The 17,071-nt window shown below is 34.9% G+C and overlaps 1 protein-coding gene across 1 annotated transcript in view; it reads left to right on the top strand.

Moving 5' to 3' along the window:
- Positions 1-17,071, top strand: part of TTC29 (tetratricopeptide repeat domain 29) — a 140,980-nt gene that overhangs the window by 60,902 nt on the left and 63,007 nt on the right. Inside the window, 2 exon segments of the mRNA XM_063107486.1 lie at positions 5,251-5,463; positions 12,167-12,252. Coding sequence (XP_062963556.1) covers positions 5,251-5,463; positions 12,167-12,252 — 299 coding nt within the window.

Below are 17,071 nucleotides of genomic sequence, written 5' to 3'. Positions count from 1 at the left end.
CATTTAAACCCATTTGTGTTAATATCTAGTCAATCTTCCTACTTTAAAAAAAACTAAAATGGGAGAGATCATATACATTCTCCTTTGCTTAATATTTGTTCTAGACATCTGCTGTGATACAACAAATATCCATAAACTTTCAGAGATGTTGTGCAGGGAAGAGGGGTAAGCAACAATTTGGGTAATACCCAGCTATATAAAATCTCATTTTCTCTACATAGTGTTTGTCTTAACATACTACCAGGCATTTTGCAGTTTACAGCATTGTTTGGGTTTTGTTTGTATTTTTAAATAAATGGATGGATTTCTTGTTTGTGTGGGCTTTAGATAAAGTAAAACTCCCTTGTAGTAGTTTTATTTTGAGTGCACTTTCCTTTGGGTGCAAAACCATCAGTGCATGCAAACTCCTTATTATTTATGTAGATGTCATGTAATTATTAAAAAAACAAAACAAACAAATCTGAGGCTAAGGCTACTTCTATCCATACCTGGATGCTCTTGTTTTACACAATTCACAGTGTTCTCCCAAGATTTTTCTGATACTACTTCATATTATTGAAATAAATTGACTCCTGATGGTATCTGTGGAAGACCATCTGCAGTCCTGCCAACAAGACATTTTGGCTTCATTTTCTTCTCTGTTTCACATAAAATATAGGTGGACTACCTAGATTTTTGCTTAGTATAAAATCATGCATTCCAGGCTTAGTTCGGCAGTAGTTAGCGTGTCTTTTTTATTGTGGTTACTACTATGACCCTAGTTACTAATAGTGGTGAGGATTTGCTGGTGATTCCTGGAGCAACATGATAAAACTTACTTCCTCTCAGGAGACCTTTAATATTCCCCATGAATATCCCCCAGGCCTTCTCTTTTCTGTCCTGTTTTCTGTTAACTTTTATTTTTGTCACACCTTGGTGTAATCATTTCTCTTCTCTCTGTCTCATCTTCCTCATGGGAAATAATGTGAGCCCTTGATAATTTCAGAGGACAGTTCTTGGACCCTTGGACTAAACACTTTTCCTTGTCCTTCTAAAGGATTGGTAGTGGGATCTAGAAATCTCATCTGATTCCGATATATTAAAATTTATTGGGTAACAAAAGGTAGGCTATGTATGAACACTTTGGAGAAGTCATAAAGTGATGCTGTGAGCCAAATTAGAATGTCTGATTCATTATCTACATTGATATTTACATTTAGTTTTTTCAAAATTATCACTGTATCAATGGCCTTTTATAATATTTCTCTTGCGTATATTGAATTTAAAATTTCCAGATAAAAACAGTATGCATTATTTCTTACTACATGTCTAGTCTTAATTAATACCAGAGCCTTTACTCAGAAATTAATAAAATTTTTAAAATCCTTTTCACAGTTGGAAATAGAAATTGGATGGAAATCATATCATTGTTAATCATGCTTAAAGGGAAATACTTGCATATTTAAATTGCTCTGCTCTTTCCATAGCATAGACATATCTTTTAATATTTTAAAATCAAATATTATATTACATCATAAAATTTGCTTTCAAATGCTGACCAGCCTTTAGAAATTGTAGCAAAGTCATATGTGTGCTGAACTGCCACCAAATCCTTATATAAATGAATCCTTACACGTGAGAAGGATTGAAAAACTCTATTTCTGTATAGGTACTTCCATTTAAATAGTACTAATCAGAATCCCAGGGACCTTATCTGTGGCAAAGTGGTGAAGGAAGGGAAAGTGAAATAATGAATAGCTAAATGACACCACAGGTGACTATGTCTGGAACACCCAAGGAATTCCAGGTCCCCCCACAGATGTCACTGCATAAAGGAAAGCATGGAATTTAGATATAGATGTAGCTAGTTATACATCCATCTCCTTCAGAAAGACTAATCAGAAGCATATCAGTGGCTAATGTCTGTGCTTCTGTTCGATGGTCTGAGTAGAGTCACAGAATTATAGAACTGGAAAAGACTAGAAATCATGTAACTCAAGCATTGTTTTTAACACAGAAATATATCTCCAAAGAATTTAACTTACTCCAAGTAGGTTTCCCAACTCGTGGTTTGTTGATCAGTGTCTGGTGTGGTGGAACCAGTTGTATGGGCTTTTGGTGATCTTGGGTTTAAATCCTAATCATCACTTCTTAGAATTCTGACATAAATTTAAGTGATTTAAACTTTGTGGGCCTCAGTTTCCTCTTAATGAAAAAGTAATAATCATATCTACTTCACTGCTTTTTGGAAGGTTAAATAAGATGGGGGAAAACCTTCCATTTTGACTGGAACATAGTAAGTCTTCAGGAAAGGGTAGTTCCCTCTTCCCTTTTACCCAATCATCTCAGGCCTTTTCCCAGGGGAGATGTCACATTGACCTTTCTGAGAGCTGAACCTTCGCCAGTAATCATGAGCTAAGAAGTACACTGGTATTAGCTCGTAAAGTTTTAACAAAAATCAGATTTAACCGAAAAGACTATTTCTAATCATCCCAAGGTCAGCCTCCATAGTAGCCAACTGAGACCAATGTCCCAAGAACCAGCCTTACTTCATTTCTGCTTGGACAGCCTGTCAAGATACAATAACACACCCATCCAAGACTACATAACACAGAAGGAAGTCTCGCTTATATGGAATAAAAAAACATTCTTCCCCTCCTTTCGTTTCCTCCACCTGTCCTTCCTGTACTCTAACTCTCCCTTCCCTCCTGTATCCTTCCCTTTCTGCCCTCATAGAGATCAAATTTTGGACATGGATATCAGCTCTCATTTATTCTTTACATCATTGTACCTCATTTGCATCCAATTCAATTAATAGAGTTATCCAGAGCTTTGTCTTTTTTTTTTAGTCCCTATTTTTTCTGGAACTATCTGGTATACTCACAGTTTCCTGTATCCACCCTCCCCCATTCACATGGCTAAAAAGAAATATGGAGCTATCCTTTATGAATAAATGGAAACTGCATATAAAAAAAAGAACTTTTGTATACATCTTTCCAGGGATACAGAGCTATACTTTATAGGCAGAAATGTAGTTAACAGAAGAAGCATAACACACGTGTATGTCAATGCTCCTTTCTAGTTTTAAAAAAAATGAGGGTCATGGGTATTTGGAGGAAGGTGTTTCTGTCGAGGTGCTATAGGAAAGATGAAAAACTATGCCTGCTTATGTGGGAGGTAAAGAAAAAATTGTCAGATAAAGTAAAGATAGAGCAGAAAACTTCAACCTTGAGTATTTGTAACAAAATGAAAAAGAGATTGGGCATTATTTTAAAAATAATTTATATTGTATATTTCTTATTACAAAATAGGCATATTTTGATGATAGAAACTTTAGAAAATGATAATTAGTAAAAAGAAAAAAACATCAAGAAAAAGAAAAAAATTAATCAAAAAAGAAACCATCCATCACCCGAAATTCTACCTCCCAGAGATAACACTGATAATGCTTTGTAAATGTTATCTGATGTTTTCCAAAATGTTCACTTATCGTAAACACCTGTCCAGATAATGAAACATTCTTCTGTAAAGTTATATTTATAGCTTTGCAGTCTTCTGTTTCATAATAAAAGTTTATAAACAACTCGGCAGTACACGTTGCCCTCTGTATGTGTCTTTGCTGGATGCCCTTTGGCATGGTAGAGCAAGAACTCAGACTGACCATGTCTTTACTGAATTGTTGTACAGATCATTTACTGGTTATCCACCACTGTTGATTGTCTTTCTTTGAAAATGCTATTTTTAACTTGCTTAACTGTGTGTGCATTCTATAACACTGATTTTGATAAATTCAGTGCAACATGAATTTATCAAACGAATTTATCAAATATGCAATAGTCATGTCAGCAGCTCCAACCTGCACTATACAATGAAATCTCTTTGAGGAAATATATTGAGCCTAATATGACCTGCTAGGTTAATTAAATCAGCCATGACAACATTGTTGTAAGGACTCAACTAATTCTTGTTTTTTGCATGAAGAGTAAGTTGTACTTAAAGAATATAACAAATTAATGGCTATATTTCAATTGCCCAATTGGATTTTTAAACAACATTATTACTATGCCAACTGATAAGAGTAACTATTTTATTGAGCACCTACCCCATAACACATTGAACATGCATTAATTTGTTTCTCACAATAGTACCTGAAGTGGTTATACTGTAATCCTATTTTGCAGAATAAACTAAGGCTAGGAGAGGGTAGGAATTAGCCCGAGGCTAAACAAAAAGTGGGATGGCTGGGATAGGAATAGGCTGTTTGCTTGCAGCCTGCACTCACTCTTAGCCACTGTGGTTGGAGTGCCTAGATATAAGTGTTTTTTCAGTTAATTCCAATAGTGTAACTTCAATACCATAGAACAGTATTTATATAACAGGATATTGTGAGCATTTCCATAAGACAGTTGACAAGTGTAATACAATCCACAGCGTGGAGCTGCAAACTACCCTTCCAGAAATACATTTGCTCATATTTTAAGGAATGAAATGACTTAAGGTAATTGAGAGTTTTGACTTTGAGAGGATATATTTTGTACTATATTATAGGGAATAATCCAGAAAGGCAGTTAAGTTACATCTCATCAAAAACTAGATGGAGTATACAGATGTCTCCTTGGGAAGTTCAAAGTTTAAGAAGATTCATAATATTTTAATTTGAAATTTGTAACAGATGCCTCCTTTCTCAAGATATCTGGTTTTTTCTTATGAGTGAAGAAATTGCCAGTCTGTTGGGAAAGCAGTGCAGGATAATAATTGGGAGCATGAGCTCTGGATCAGACTTCCTGGATCTATCACCCACCAGACATGCAGTCTTGGGCAAAATTGTTAACCTCACTAAACCTCAGCTTTCTCTTCTGTAAATGGAATCATAACAGTTCTACTCCAAAAAATTGTTTTCAGAATTAAATGAGAAATGCATGTAAAGCACATAGCACAGTGCTTTGCACACATAGTGTTAAATAAAGTTTAGCTAATATGATTTGGTATTTATTATTGCATTTCACACTGTCTCTAAACATACGTGATCCCAGTCAATTTCTCCTAGCTGAAGTACATCCCTCTGGCAGGTGTCTATTCAAAATTCATGCTGAATCTGATGGTCAATTAGATATAACTCTTTTCCCAGTTTAACTCCTCTTCAACCTTAGAAATCCTTCACTGTATTTCATGGTGTTTCCCTCTTTAATAGCAAAGCTAACATGGACGCAAAATTTTTTAAAATACGTTCTGGCCTGTGGTTTATATTCATGAATGGTTTTTATCCTTCAGGTCAGCTTCTGGAAGCTGCCGAGCATTATGAAGCATTCCATCAATTGACGCAGGGACGGATATGGAAGGATGAGGCAGGCCGCTTTCTCAACTTGTTGGCCTGTGAGAGTCTCCTGAGGACTTACAGATTACTCTCAGACAAAATGCTGGAAAATAAAGAATACAAACAGGCCATCAAAATTCTAATAAAAGCTTCTGAAATAGCTAAAGAAGGTAGGTGGAAAAGAACATTCTCACATTGCTTCTTTAATGGGCAGACACTGGTTCTCTCCCAGGAGTAAAGTAAAGATCGTCAAGTGTTAGGGTGATTATTTCCTATGAAATGCAAAGAAAAATGCCATCAATATACTTTCACTGTACAATAGAGATGCCTTAGTGCTGACAACAAGAAATCCATTAGTTTCTTGAAAGCTTTTTCACCAAAATTACAATCCACTCAAGACAGTGGTGTAAAACCGGGAACCCAGAATGAGAAGGTAAGGTTACCTGCAAAAGTTGAGGGGGTGTGTATGCTGTGTTTAAGGTTATATATTTCTCGCAATCTTAGAGACCTTTCACTGTTTGTAAATTCCCTGTTGTCAGGTAATGGGGAAATATGGTAAATATTTAGTTAGGAGTAATAGGAAAATAGGACTCTAATCTAGAGCCTTCGCTCGCAAAATATCTTTTGGAACGGCAGCATCAACATCAGCATCACCAGGAAACAAGTTATAAAGCAGCATGCCAGGCCCCGCCCCAGCCCTACTGCATCAGAATCTGCAGGTTAGCAAGATCCCGGGTGACTCATATGCACACATACGGCTTTTGTAAATGCTTTTCTTCTTCTTTTTTTTTTTTTGCCTTTGTAAAAACTCTATTGTGAGAGGAAATCATATCTTTAATATTCTGTATCATTTATGTATGTATAAAATATAAAGAAAAACTGTGGAGCATATTTTATAAGCTTTTAATTTGTAAAATGCAAGGATATTTTATTCTCATATAATAATTTATTAAAAGAGTAGCCTTTTCACGAAGGAGAAAAAGATGGAAGTTATGCTCTAGATCTAAAGTTTATTAGTTCATGGATGTATTTAATTAATTAGCTTAAGTAACAGGTGGCTTATTTGGAGTAAGCAGAACTGATGTTCTGGGTGTGATTTTAACTTACAAAGAGCAAAAGTTAACATCCTAGCTTATTCTCTGTGTTACATCTTTTAACAATATTAGTTATTAGGAAATCACCCCATTGAAAGATGGATCCCATTAAATGATCTGCTTTTGAATAAATGGTGATCTAGTACCTTCCCTAAAGGTGTAAATGCTTGCATAAGTAGTGAGCTCTTAGATAATTTCAGCAGCAAACTTTAGCCACCTGGAAAGTTACATAGAATTTCAACGTGGAGGAATGCATCAATTAGAAAAAGGTATTTTACTTTAGGTTCACATTTGCTAAGTTGTAAAATAGTTCACAAAGAAAGGAAGGGTATTCGGGTCTCTTTCAACAACCAGAGCCTGCCGAGCAGTCTCACTTCATAAAACATCTCTCGCTTTCCAAAGGACAGATAAGGGGAATAGGAAAAAACTTACTTCATTATTATGCTGTAATAATTTTTAGTATCTTTTAAAACCAATAAATATTTGTGTGCACAATTTCCATATAAGAAAGTACAGAGGTCAAAGGATTATACAATATTTTACAGAACTCTTACAGCAGCCAAAATACTTTGGGACAAAGCATTCATTCCCATTGTCTCCTACTTTGATCAGGGAGCCTGGAGCAGCAAGCTGATGATTGCCTTGATAAGGCATGCCTCCCACCTTGATTTACATAGTATTTAAGGGGTACTGACACCCACCATAGGCCAACTCCTTTGCTAGGGCACCTTGGTATAATGCACAAGTGTAGTGCCAGCCAAACATCTTTCACTTAGTATAATGCTTTTAGGGTTCATCCATCTTGCAGCATGTATCATGACTTTATTCCTTTTTGTGGCCAAATAATGTTCCTTTGTGTGGTTATATCACATTTTCTTTATCCATTCGTCAAGTGAGGGACATTTGAGTTGGTTCCACCTTTTGCCTATTATAAATAATGCTGCAGTGAACATTTCTGTACAAGTTTTCAGTGGTCTTGGATATATACGTGGAGTGCACTTGTTGGATTATACGATAACTCTATGCTTAACTTATTGAGGAATGCAAGTTTTCCAAAATGGCTGCACTAATTGACATTTCCACCAGCAACATAGGAGGGTTTCAATTTAGCCACTTCCTAACTAGCACTTGTTACTTCTGTCTATTTGATTATAATCACGCTGGTAGGTGCAAAATGGTAAAAAAAAAATCTCACTGTGTGGATTTGATTTGCGTTTCCCTGCTGGCTAATGACGTTGAGCATTTCTTCATGTGCTTGCTGGCTGTTTATGTATCTTCTTTGCAGAAATGTCTATTTAGATTCTTTGCCCAATTTTAATTAAGTTGTCGTTTTCCTACTGAGTTTTAAGAATTCTTTATATATTCTAGATACAAGTCTTTCATTAGATATATGATTTGAAAATATTTTCTCCCATTCTATGGGTTTTCTTTTCACTTTCTGATGGTATTCATTGAAGCACAAGTTTTTAATTTTGATGAAAGCCAATTTATCTATTTTTTTTTCTTTTGTTATTTGTGCTTTTACTGTTGTGACTAAGAAGGCCTTGACTAAACCAAGTTCACAGTGATTTACTCCTACACTTAATTCTAAGAGTTTTACAGTTTTAGCTGTATTTAGATCTGTGCTCTATTATCAGGTGTGTGTGTGTGTGTGTGTGTGTGGTGTGAGGAGGATCCAACTTCATATTTTGCATGTGGATATCTTGTCTTGGTAGCATTTGTTTAAAACATTACCCTTTCCCCAATAAATTGTCTGGATACCCTTTGCAAAATCAATTGACCTTAAACATAAAGGTTGTTTTTTGGATTCTAAATTCTATTTCGTTGATCTATATGTCTATTCTTATTGCAGAAATACATATTCTTTGTTACTCTAGTTTTATAGTAAGTTTTGAAATTAGGAAAAGTCAGTCTTCTAACACAGTTCTTTATTGAGATTGCTTTGACTATTCTCATCACTTGCATTTCCACATGAATTTTTGGATCAGCTTGTCAATTTCTGCAGAAAGGGCAGCTAGAATTTTGGTAGGGATTGCATTGAATCTGTCAATCAATTTGGGAAATATTCCCATATTAACACTAGGTCTTGATTCATAAATATGGGATATTTTTCTATTTATTTACATATTTTAAAATTTCTTTCATTAATGTTTTATCATTTTAGTGTACACATCTTGCCTTCTTTTGTTAAATTTACTTCTAATATTTAATTCTTTCTGATGTTATTGTAAATGGAATTGTTTCTTAATTTCACTTTCAAATTGTTAATTGCCTATACATAGAAATAAAATTGACTTTTGTATATTGATCTTGTATCTTGAAACCTTGCTAAACTCATTTATTAGCTTGATAGTTTTTTGTGGACTTGTTAGGATTCTCTAAATACAAGATCGTGTCATCTGCAAATATAGTTCTGCTTCTTCCTTGCTAATCTGGATGTCTTTCCCTTTTCTTGCCTAATTTATTTGACTAGGACCTCCAGCATAACACAGTGTTGAATAGAAGTGATACTAGGCAACACCCTTGTCTTATTCCTGATCTTAGGGTGAAGGTTATCAATCTTTCACCATTAAGTGTAATGTTAGCTGTGGGTTTTTTGTAGATACCTTTTAATAGACTGAGAAAATTCCCTTCTATTCCAAGTTTTTGGAAGGTTTTTAGCATGAAAAGGGATTGGATTTTGCCAAATATTTTTTCTGCATCGATTTAGATGATCATGTGTTTTTGTCTTTCCTTCTATTAACATGTTATATTACATTAATTGATTCACATATGTTGAACCAATCTTGTATTCCTGGGATAATTCCCACTTGATCATGGTGTATAATCCTTTTTATATGTTACTGAATTTGTTTTGCTAGTGTTTTGTTGAGGATGTTTGTATCTATATTCAAAGGGGACATTTGATTTATAGTTTTCTTTTCTTGTGATATCTTTGCTTAGTGTGATGTCAAAGTAATATTGGCTACAAAGAATGATTTAGGAAGTGTCTTCTCTTAATTTTTTGAGTTTGTAATGGATTAGTGTTAATTCTTCTTTTAATGTTTGGTAGAATTCACCAGTAAAGCCATCTAGACCTGGGCTTTTCTTTGTGGGAAGTTTTTTGATTCCTAATTACTTTACTTAGTATGGATATATTCAGATTTTCTTTATTCTTGAGTCAATTTCACTCCTTTGTGCCTTTCTAAGAATTTGTTCATTTCATCCAGTTTATCTAACTTCTTGGTATACGTTTGTCCATAAGATTCCCTTATAATTATTTTTATTTCCATAAAGTTTAAGTTAGTTCCTTTCTTTCGTTCCTAATTTTAATAATTTGAGGCTCTCCTATTTTTATTCCTTGGTCAGTCTAGCTAAAATTTTGTTAATTTTGTTGACCTTGTCAATGAATCAATTTTTGTTTTGTCAGTTTTCTCTAGTGCTTTTCTATTCTGTTTCATTTTTTTCATTCTAGTCTTTATTATTTTCTTCCTTCTATTTGCTCTGGGTTTACTTGGATTCTCTTTTTCTAGTTTTGTAAGGTGAAAAGATCTTTCTTATTTTAAAATATATAGTTTATAGCTATAAATGTCCCTCTATGCACTGCTTTAGCTGCATCCTGTAAGTTTTGGTTTGTTCTATTTCCATTTTCATTCATTTCAAAGTATTTTCTACTTTCACCAAGTAATCATTTTACCTTGTGATTTCTTCTTTGATCCATTGGTTATTTAGGAGTATGTTGAGTTTCCACAGTTATGAGTTTTCTAAATTTCTTTCTGTTATGTATTTCTAATTTCAATTTATTTTGAATACCATCTTCTCAATGGAGTCTACCTTGAAAACCGTATTTAATATCGAAAACTTCTTTGTCCTCTGTAGCCCCACTTAGCACATCCAATGCTCCTTATCCTGCTCTGTCTTTCTGCCAGAGTACCTATCACCATACAACTTACCACATAATTTATTATATCTATTGTTGTTGGGTTTTTAAAAAACTCTTTGTGTTTTTATCCTACACAATACAAGTTTTGGTACATGTGTCACTAAATTTTAATAGTGCCAAGATTTTAGATTTAAGCTTTTTTTTTTTTTGGTTTGTTAATCCTACTCTTTCTGACATTTACCTCTGTCATTTACTGTTTTCACTTCATCTTAGCTTTGTCTCACTTAGTAAACAGGGAAAGTTCTCATGTTTAGATACTATTTTAAAACTAACATTTGATGTATTATTACTGCTTCAACTAACTGCCTCAAAATCTGTATTTCTATCAGCCAAGAGTAGGTTTTTCTTTCTTCCTCTTTGCTAAGCTACCCCTCACATAAATTAGATGAAAATGGCGATACTATATCAACCCAGGCAGTTGCCAGAGCTTTAACACAGTTACATCACTTAACACAGCAAGTACAAACCACACCCAATTAACTTTTAATTATCCAAGAGGTAACTTCCTGTCACAGCCTCTTCCTTCTATTGCATCTTTCTCTTCCCTAGTCCTACCCCTGTGCCTATCACCCCTAAACCTGCAGCAGAACAAAAGTAGCGCCCAGGTGAATTATAAGAGATAAAATTCCCCAGATTGGGTCACAGTCACTGGCATCAATAACTATGCTAAAGTGAGATCTTAAGGGTATAATTCTCTGCAATCTGTGAAGAGCTGAAGAAGAAATAAAAAGTAATGTCACAGCCATTTGCCATCCTGTTTTCTTAAAGTCTTCCAATGAACCACTGTTTCATGAGTGGTAATTCAGTGGGTGGTGAGAGTGAATGCAGCATGGAGAATTGCTACCTTCTACTGAAATCTTTCATAGGTGGAATGCAGGGTTTAGAAATCTAAGGATACTTACTTTCCAAAGACCAGAAACACAGATAGACTGTCAGCACTTGCATTACCCAGAAGTTAGGTAACATTGGAAGCCGATGACTTTCAAAAGTAGAAAAATGAAAGTATTATTTTTTAAAATGAGTCCTTAATGGTTCTTATAAACATATTAAATTTATGTTACATTTAACATAATAAATGTAAATAGACTATATATTTATCAAATGGTATGATGTACATCTTGTTGAATCACATTATGCCTTTACACACTTTGCTTTTGGAAAGAATTGGGTAATTATTGGATAAAATGAATAGAATATCACAGGAATTAGAAAGGTTAAATTCCATGCAAAAAGATGATGAAAAGCTTTACCAGTGATTAGCAAAGAAAGTGTGTTTTGATTTCAAAATATGCATGGAATTTTGTACCAAGAAGCCTAGCTTCATTAGCCATTCTCACACAAGTTTTAGTCAATAGCTTTTAAATTGCGAATAATCAAAACAACAATTCCTTAATTTGCTAATTATCTGCCCTGTTAGAAACTTAGCTGAATGTCAGTCCCTGTGAGTAAGTATGAGTGTTCGTGCACCAATTAAGTTGCACGGTTGTTTTCCAGTTTACCAGTTGTTTCACTTATGTAGTAGCAGTTATGCTAGACGATTGTAGGTCTTTACATGGCTGACTAGTATAAAAATTACATATGAATGTCAAAATGGTGATGCCAGGTTGTGTATATAGAGGGAAACACCTCCTAATTACATTGTTAATGCACCTTACTCTAACATCTGTGATTCAGGTAAATTGTACTTACCTTAGCTTTTTTTTCATTGCATAGCTAGGCTTAGGGATTATTGATAAATCTGTGTATCTTTTCTTTTTTTGTAGTAACTTTCTACTGTCTTAAAAAGCAAGGATTCTGTTTGTTGTGATACATCAATTTCTTTAATTCCATGGTAATTTTTTTACTTCTTCACTTTAGGAAATGACAAAAAAATGGAAGGAGAAGCTTCCTATTATTTGGGCTTAGCACAGTTGGCTGCTGGAGAATATGAAACAGCCTTAACAGTAAGTTAAAGGAAACTTTTAATCATTGCCATTTTCAATTTTTATTTTATTGTATTTATTTTATTGTTTTGTGTATTAGCATAAAGCCAACACAAATGAATTGGGCCTGAAGTGTCCCTATTTACAGAGACCAAAGCAGAATAATGATATGCTTGAAGCATTAAAAAATTGCTTTTATTGCTTAGAGAAGGCAGTATACAGTCAACTACCATGAAGTACTTTAGAATATATGAAAGTTAAGGGGCTGGCCCGTGGCTCACTTAGGAGAGTATGGTGCTGATAACACCAAGGCCACGAGTTCGGATCCCTATATAAGGATGGCCGGTTAGCTCACTTGGAGAGGGAGGTGCTGACAACACCAAGTCAAGGGTTAGGATCCCCTTACCAGTCATCCTTAAAAAAAAAAAAAAAAAAAAAAAGAATATATGAACGTTAAATATATAGAGTAATATGGCTCTCTATGCTTCCATATCACAAGGGACAAAAGGAAATAGGTTTAAATGAGAGCAAAAAGTAAATAGTAAAAAAATAATAATAAAGTGATTTTATAATTTAATCAGGGAAATTTTGCTGAGGGAAGAATGTGGTTATTAAGCAGTAGAGTGAGCTGCGTTGAGTTAGCTCTTTAGTGTGTGTGTGTAAAGGTGGGTAGGGGTAAATCGGTGGGCATCAAAGTTGGAGGGTGTTGGTAGTCCCAGCCTCAGGAGTAGCTGCTTCATGATCAGATCTGTGTTTGCCTATTTCGTGGCAAGGCTTTGTTTGGCTAAAAAACAAACAAAAATGTCAAGAACTGTCTTTTCTGTACTATAACAAATCATCTATCTTTCCTTCTTCTCTTACTTCTAATGTATTTAAAGTGTAGCTTTCTATTTCATTTCACCTATTTCATTTACATCTTTTTTAATAATCCTATTTGGTATACAGTATTGGCTTAATCTTCAGCTTTGAGGATCTTATTCCCTCCTTTAGATATTTATGCTAAGTATTATTCTTATATTTGGACTAGCTATTTTTCTCTGGCACCCTTACAATTGGTCATTATAAAAAAACTTAGGTTTTCCTAGATGACTGTTAATATTTTTAATTATTAATATTTTTCATTTAATGATATGCATGTATCAAAGCTCTGTTCTAGGTATTTTGGGAACCATACAGACCATCAAGATGCATACGTCCCTCTAGGAGCTAATTTAATGAGGGTGACAAACTTATAAACATAACTATAATTCAAAGCAGGATGAACAGGGGTTTCTGAAGAGGTAAGAGTGGTTGGTTCCAACACTGAAGATCAGGGAGGTTGCAGAGAAGAGCTTTTGAAGAGGCAAGATTTCTGTAGGCAGAAAACATGACAGTCCAGGTGAGAGAACATTAGACACACATACACACAGTCAGCATAAGCATATTCATGAACACAGTGCTTATGTGAAGCAGTGAATAGTCAGGTGAAAGATGAGATGCAATAGGAGGTCAAGTTGGAAATTAGGTGAACACTATCTCATAGATTTCTCTCTCTATCTCTCAACAGGTAATGCAAACACATGGCAAAATAAATTAAAATGATATGATAGAGTTTACCATGAAAAATAAATCTTCTTACCATTGCTGTACTCAATCTAACAGTTCTTTTCTGAAAGGCAAATACAGTTACAAATTTTGGGCTTATCTTTCCAAAATATTCTATATATGCATTGCATATAAGTACACATACATATGTGTCCTTTTTGTTATTTATAAAATGGTAGTATTTTATACAGATCATTCTTGCACCTTGAGTTAACTACTTCCATACTAAAGAATGTAGACATGCCTTTTTTATGTTTTTTATTTTTCCAGCTTTATTGAGGTTTGATTTACAGATAAATATGGTATATATTTAATATGTACAACTTGATGCTTTGATATACACATACATTGGGAAACAGTTTCCTCAATCAAGCTAGTTGACCTTTCCATCACCTCACATATTTACCTTTTTTGTGTGTGAGAATACTTAAGATCTACTCCCAGGCAGATGGCAGGAGTGTGCCTGGGGACTCAAGATACTGCTGGCAGCCTTCCCACCCAGCAGGTGGCAGGAGTGCACCCAGGGACTTCAGGAGATGCCATGAGCAGCCCCTGCCACTGCCACTAATGTTTCTTCTGTGCAGGTAATCTGCCACACCACCACTGCCAGAAGGTTGGCTCACCACCTCAGCAGCAGCCACAGCCAACATGCAGGTGGCCCACTGACAACCTGACTGCATTGACACAAAAAGAGTGAGCAGCAGAGCACAAGTAAAGAGCAAGGAATCACTAAGTGTCCCACTGCCTATGCCATTGAGACACTCAGATGCAACTGCACCTTTGAAAACAGCCAAAGTATCCACAGGGAGACTATACTACTGTGTCTACCTGTAACAAATACTAAAACACTGTACTCAATGGCTGATTTGAAACACATGTACAGGAGGAAATCTCTATCCTCAAAGCCCTCTCCAGAGTAATAGAAGAAGTAACTTCTCTATAAGATGACCAGACATCCATTTAGAGATACTAGAAATACAAACAAACAAACAAACAAACAAACAAACAAAAAACAAGAATATATGGCACAACCAAAGGAATACAGTAATTCTCAAGTATCAGACCCCATATAATGGGAAACCTTTGAAATGACCAAAAGGAATTCCAAGCAACAATATTAGGGAAACTCAATGAGATATGAGAAGACTCAGTTGGACAAAACAATGAAATGAAACAGTATCCAGGATATGAAGGAGGAAATTACAGAGAGATTAATACCTTAAAAAGGAATGCAGCAGAACCCATGGGACTGATGGATTCATTCAACAAAATAAAAAACATGACAAAGAGTTTAAGCAGCAGGTTAGAGCAAGAGCAAGCAGAAGAAAGAATTTCTGATCCTGAAGATGTTCTTTTCAAAATAAACCAGGCAGACAAAAAGAAAGAAAAGAAAAAAGAATGAAAAAACTGAAGAAAATCTAAGAGAGCTACCAGTCAACCTTAAGCACACAAACGTCTGATTCGTGGATGTTTAGGAGGGGAGGAGAAAGGAAAAGGCATTGAAAACATGTGCCGTGAGATAATAATGGAAAATTTCCCATGTATAAGTAGAGACATGGACTTTCAGATCCAGGAGGCTCAAACATTCCCAGACAGATTCAATCCAAAGAGATCCTCTCTGTGTCATGTTATAAGCAAAGTGGCAAAGCTCAAAGACCAAGAGGAAATCTTAAAAACAGCAAGAGAAAAGCATGAAGTCACCTATAAGGAGTCCTCATCAGACCAACAGCAGACTTCTCAGCAGAAACTCTACAGGCCAGAAGAAAATGGGGTGATGTATTCAAAATACTAAAAGAAAAAAAACCTACCAGCTGAGAATACTATACCTAGCAAGGCTATCCTTTAGAAATTAGAGAGATATAGTATATTTCCCAAACAAAACTGTGGGATGTCACCATCACACAACCAGTCCTGAAGGAAATCCTTAAGGGAGTCCTGCATCTAAAATCCAAAAAACAGTAATCACTGCCATGAATACACAAGAAAGTGCAAAACCCACTGATAGAACAAAAATGCAAATGAGAAGGAAAAAGAAACTATATCTTACCACCTCAAAAAACCAACAAACACCAAAGACAAACAATAAAAGAGGAAGAAAAGCACAAAAGATTTAAAACATCCAAATGAAAATTGATAAAATGCCAGGAGTAAGACAATACCTTTCAATAACATCCCTAAATGTAAATGTATTAAATTCCCAATTCAAATGACACAGACTGATTGGATTAAAAAGCTGGATCCAACTATGTGTTGTCTTCAAGAGACACACCTCACACATGGAATAATAGTAAAGGGATGGAAAAAGATATGCCAAGCAAATGGAAACCAAAAATGAGTAGGAGTAGCTATTATTCTTATATCAGATAAAATAGGCTTTAAACCAATAACCATAAAAAGAGACAAAGAAGGCCATTATATAATGATAAAGAGATCTATCCAGGAGGAAGACATAAAAATTGTAGATATATATGCACCCCAAACCAGCACCCAGATGTATAAAGGAAACACTATTAATCCTAAAGAAAAAGATAGACCCCAATATGATAATAGTTGGGAACCTGAACACTCCTCTGTCAGCACTGGACAGATCACCTAGGCAACAAATCAACAGGAAAATACAGTATTTTAACTACAGTTTAGCCCAATTGGACCTGGCATATATCTACAGAGCATTACATCCAGCAACTACAGAAAATACATTCTTCTCATGAGCACAGAATAGAGCATGTTAGGTCACAAAACAAGTCTCAAGAAATTTTTTAAAAATTGAAATCATTTCAAGTATCTTTTCAGACCACAATGGATTAAAACTAGAAATCAATAACAAGTGAAACTCTGGAACTACACAAATACATGGAAGTTAAACAACATGCTCCCAAATGATCTATAGGTCCAAGAAGAAATTAAACAGAAAGTCAAAAACTTTCTTGAAACTAATGAAAATAAAGACACATCATACCAAAACCTGTGGGATACTGCAAAAGCAGAACTAATAGAAAAGCATATTGCAATAACTGCTTCCATCAAAAGAATAGAAAGATTTTAAATATACACCTAATGCTGAATTAGAGAAACAAGAATAATCCAATCCCAAAATTAGTAGATCGAAAGAAATAATTACGATCAGAACAGAACTAAATGATATAGAGACCCAAAAAGCAACACAAAAGATTAATGATAAAAAGTTGGTATTTTAGAGAAGGTAAGCATCATAGACAAACCTTAGCTTGGCTAACTAAAAAAAGAAGAGAGAAGA

Source organism: Cynocephalus volans, chromosome 9 (genome assembly GCF_027409185.1).
Source record: "Cynocephalus volans isolate mCynVol1 chromosome 9, mCynVol1.pri, whole genome shotgun sequence".
NCBI lineage: Eukaryota > Metazoa > Chordata > Mammalia > Dermoptera > Cynocephalidae > Cynocephalus > Cynocephalus volans.
The sequence above is the reverse complement of the archived record's forward strand: the minus strand, read 5'-3'. Positions and strand labels throughout refer to the sequence as shown.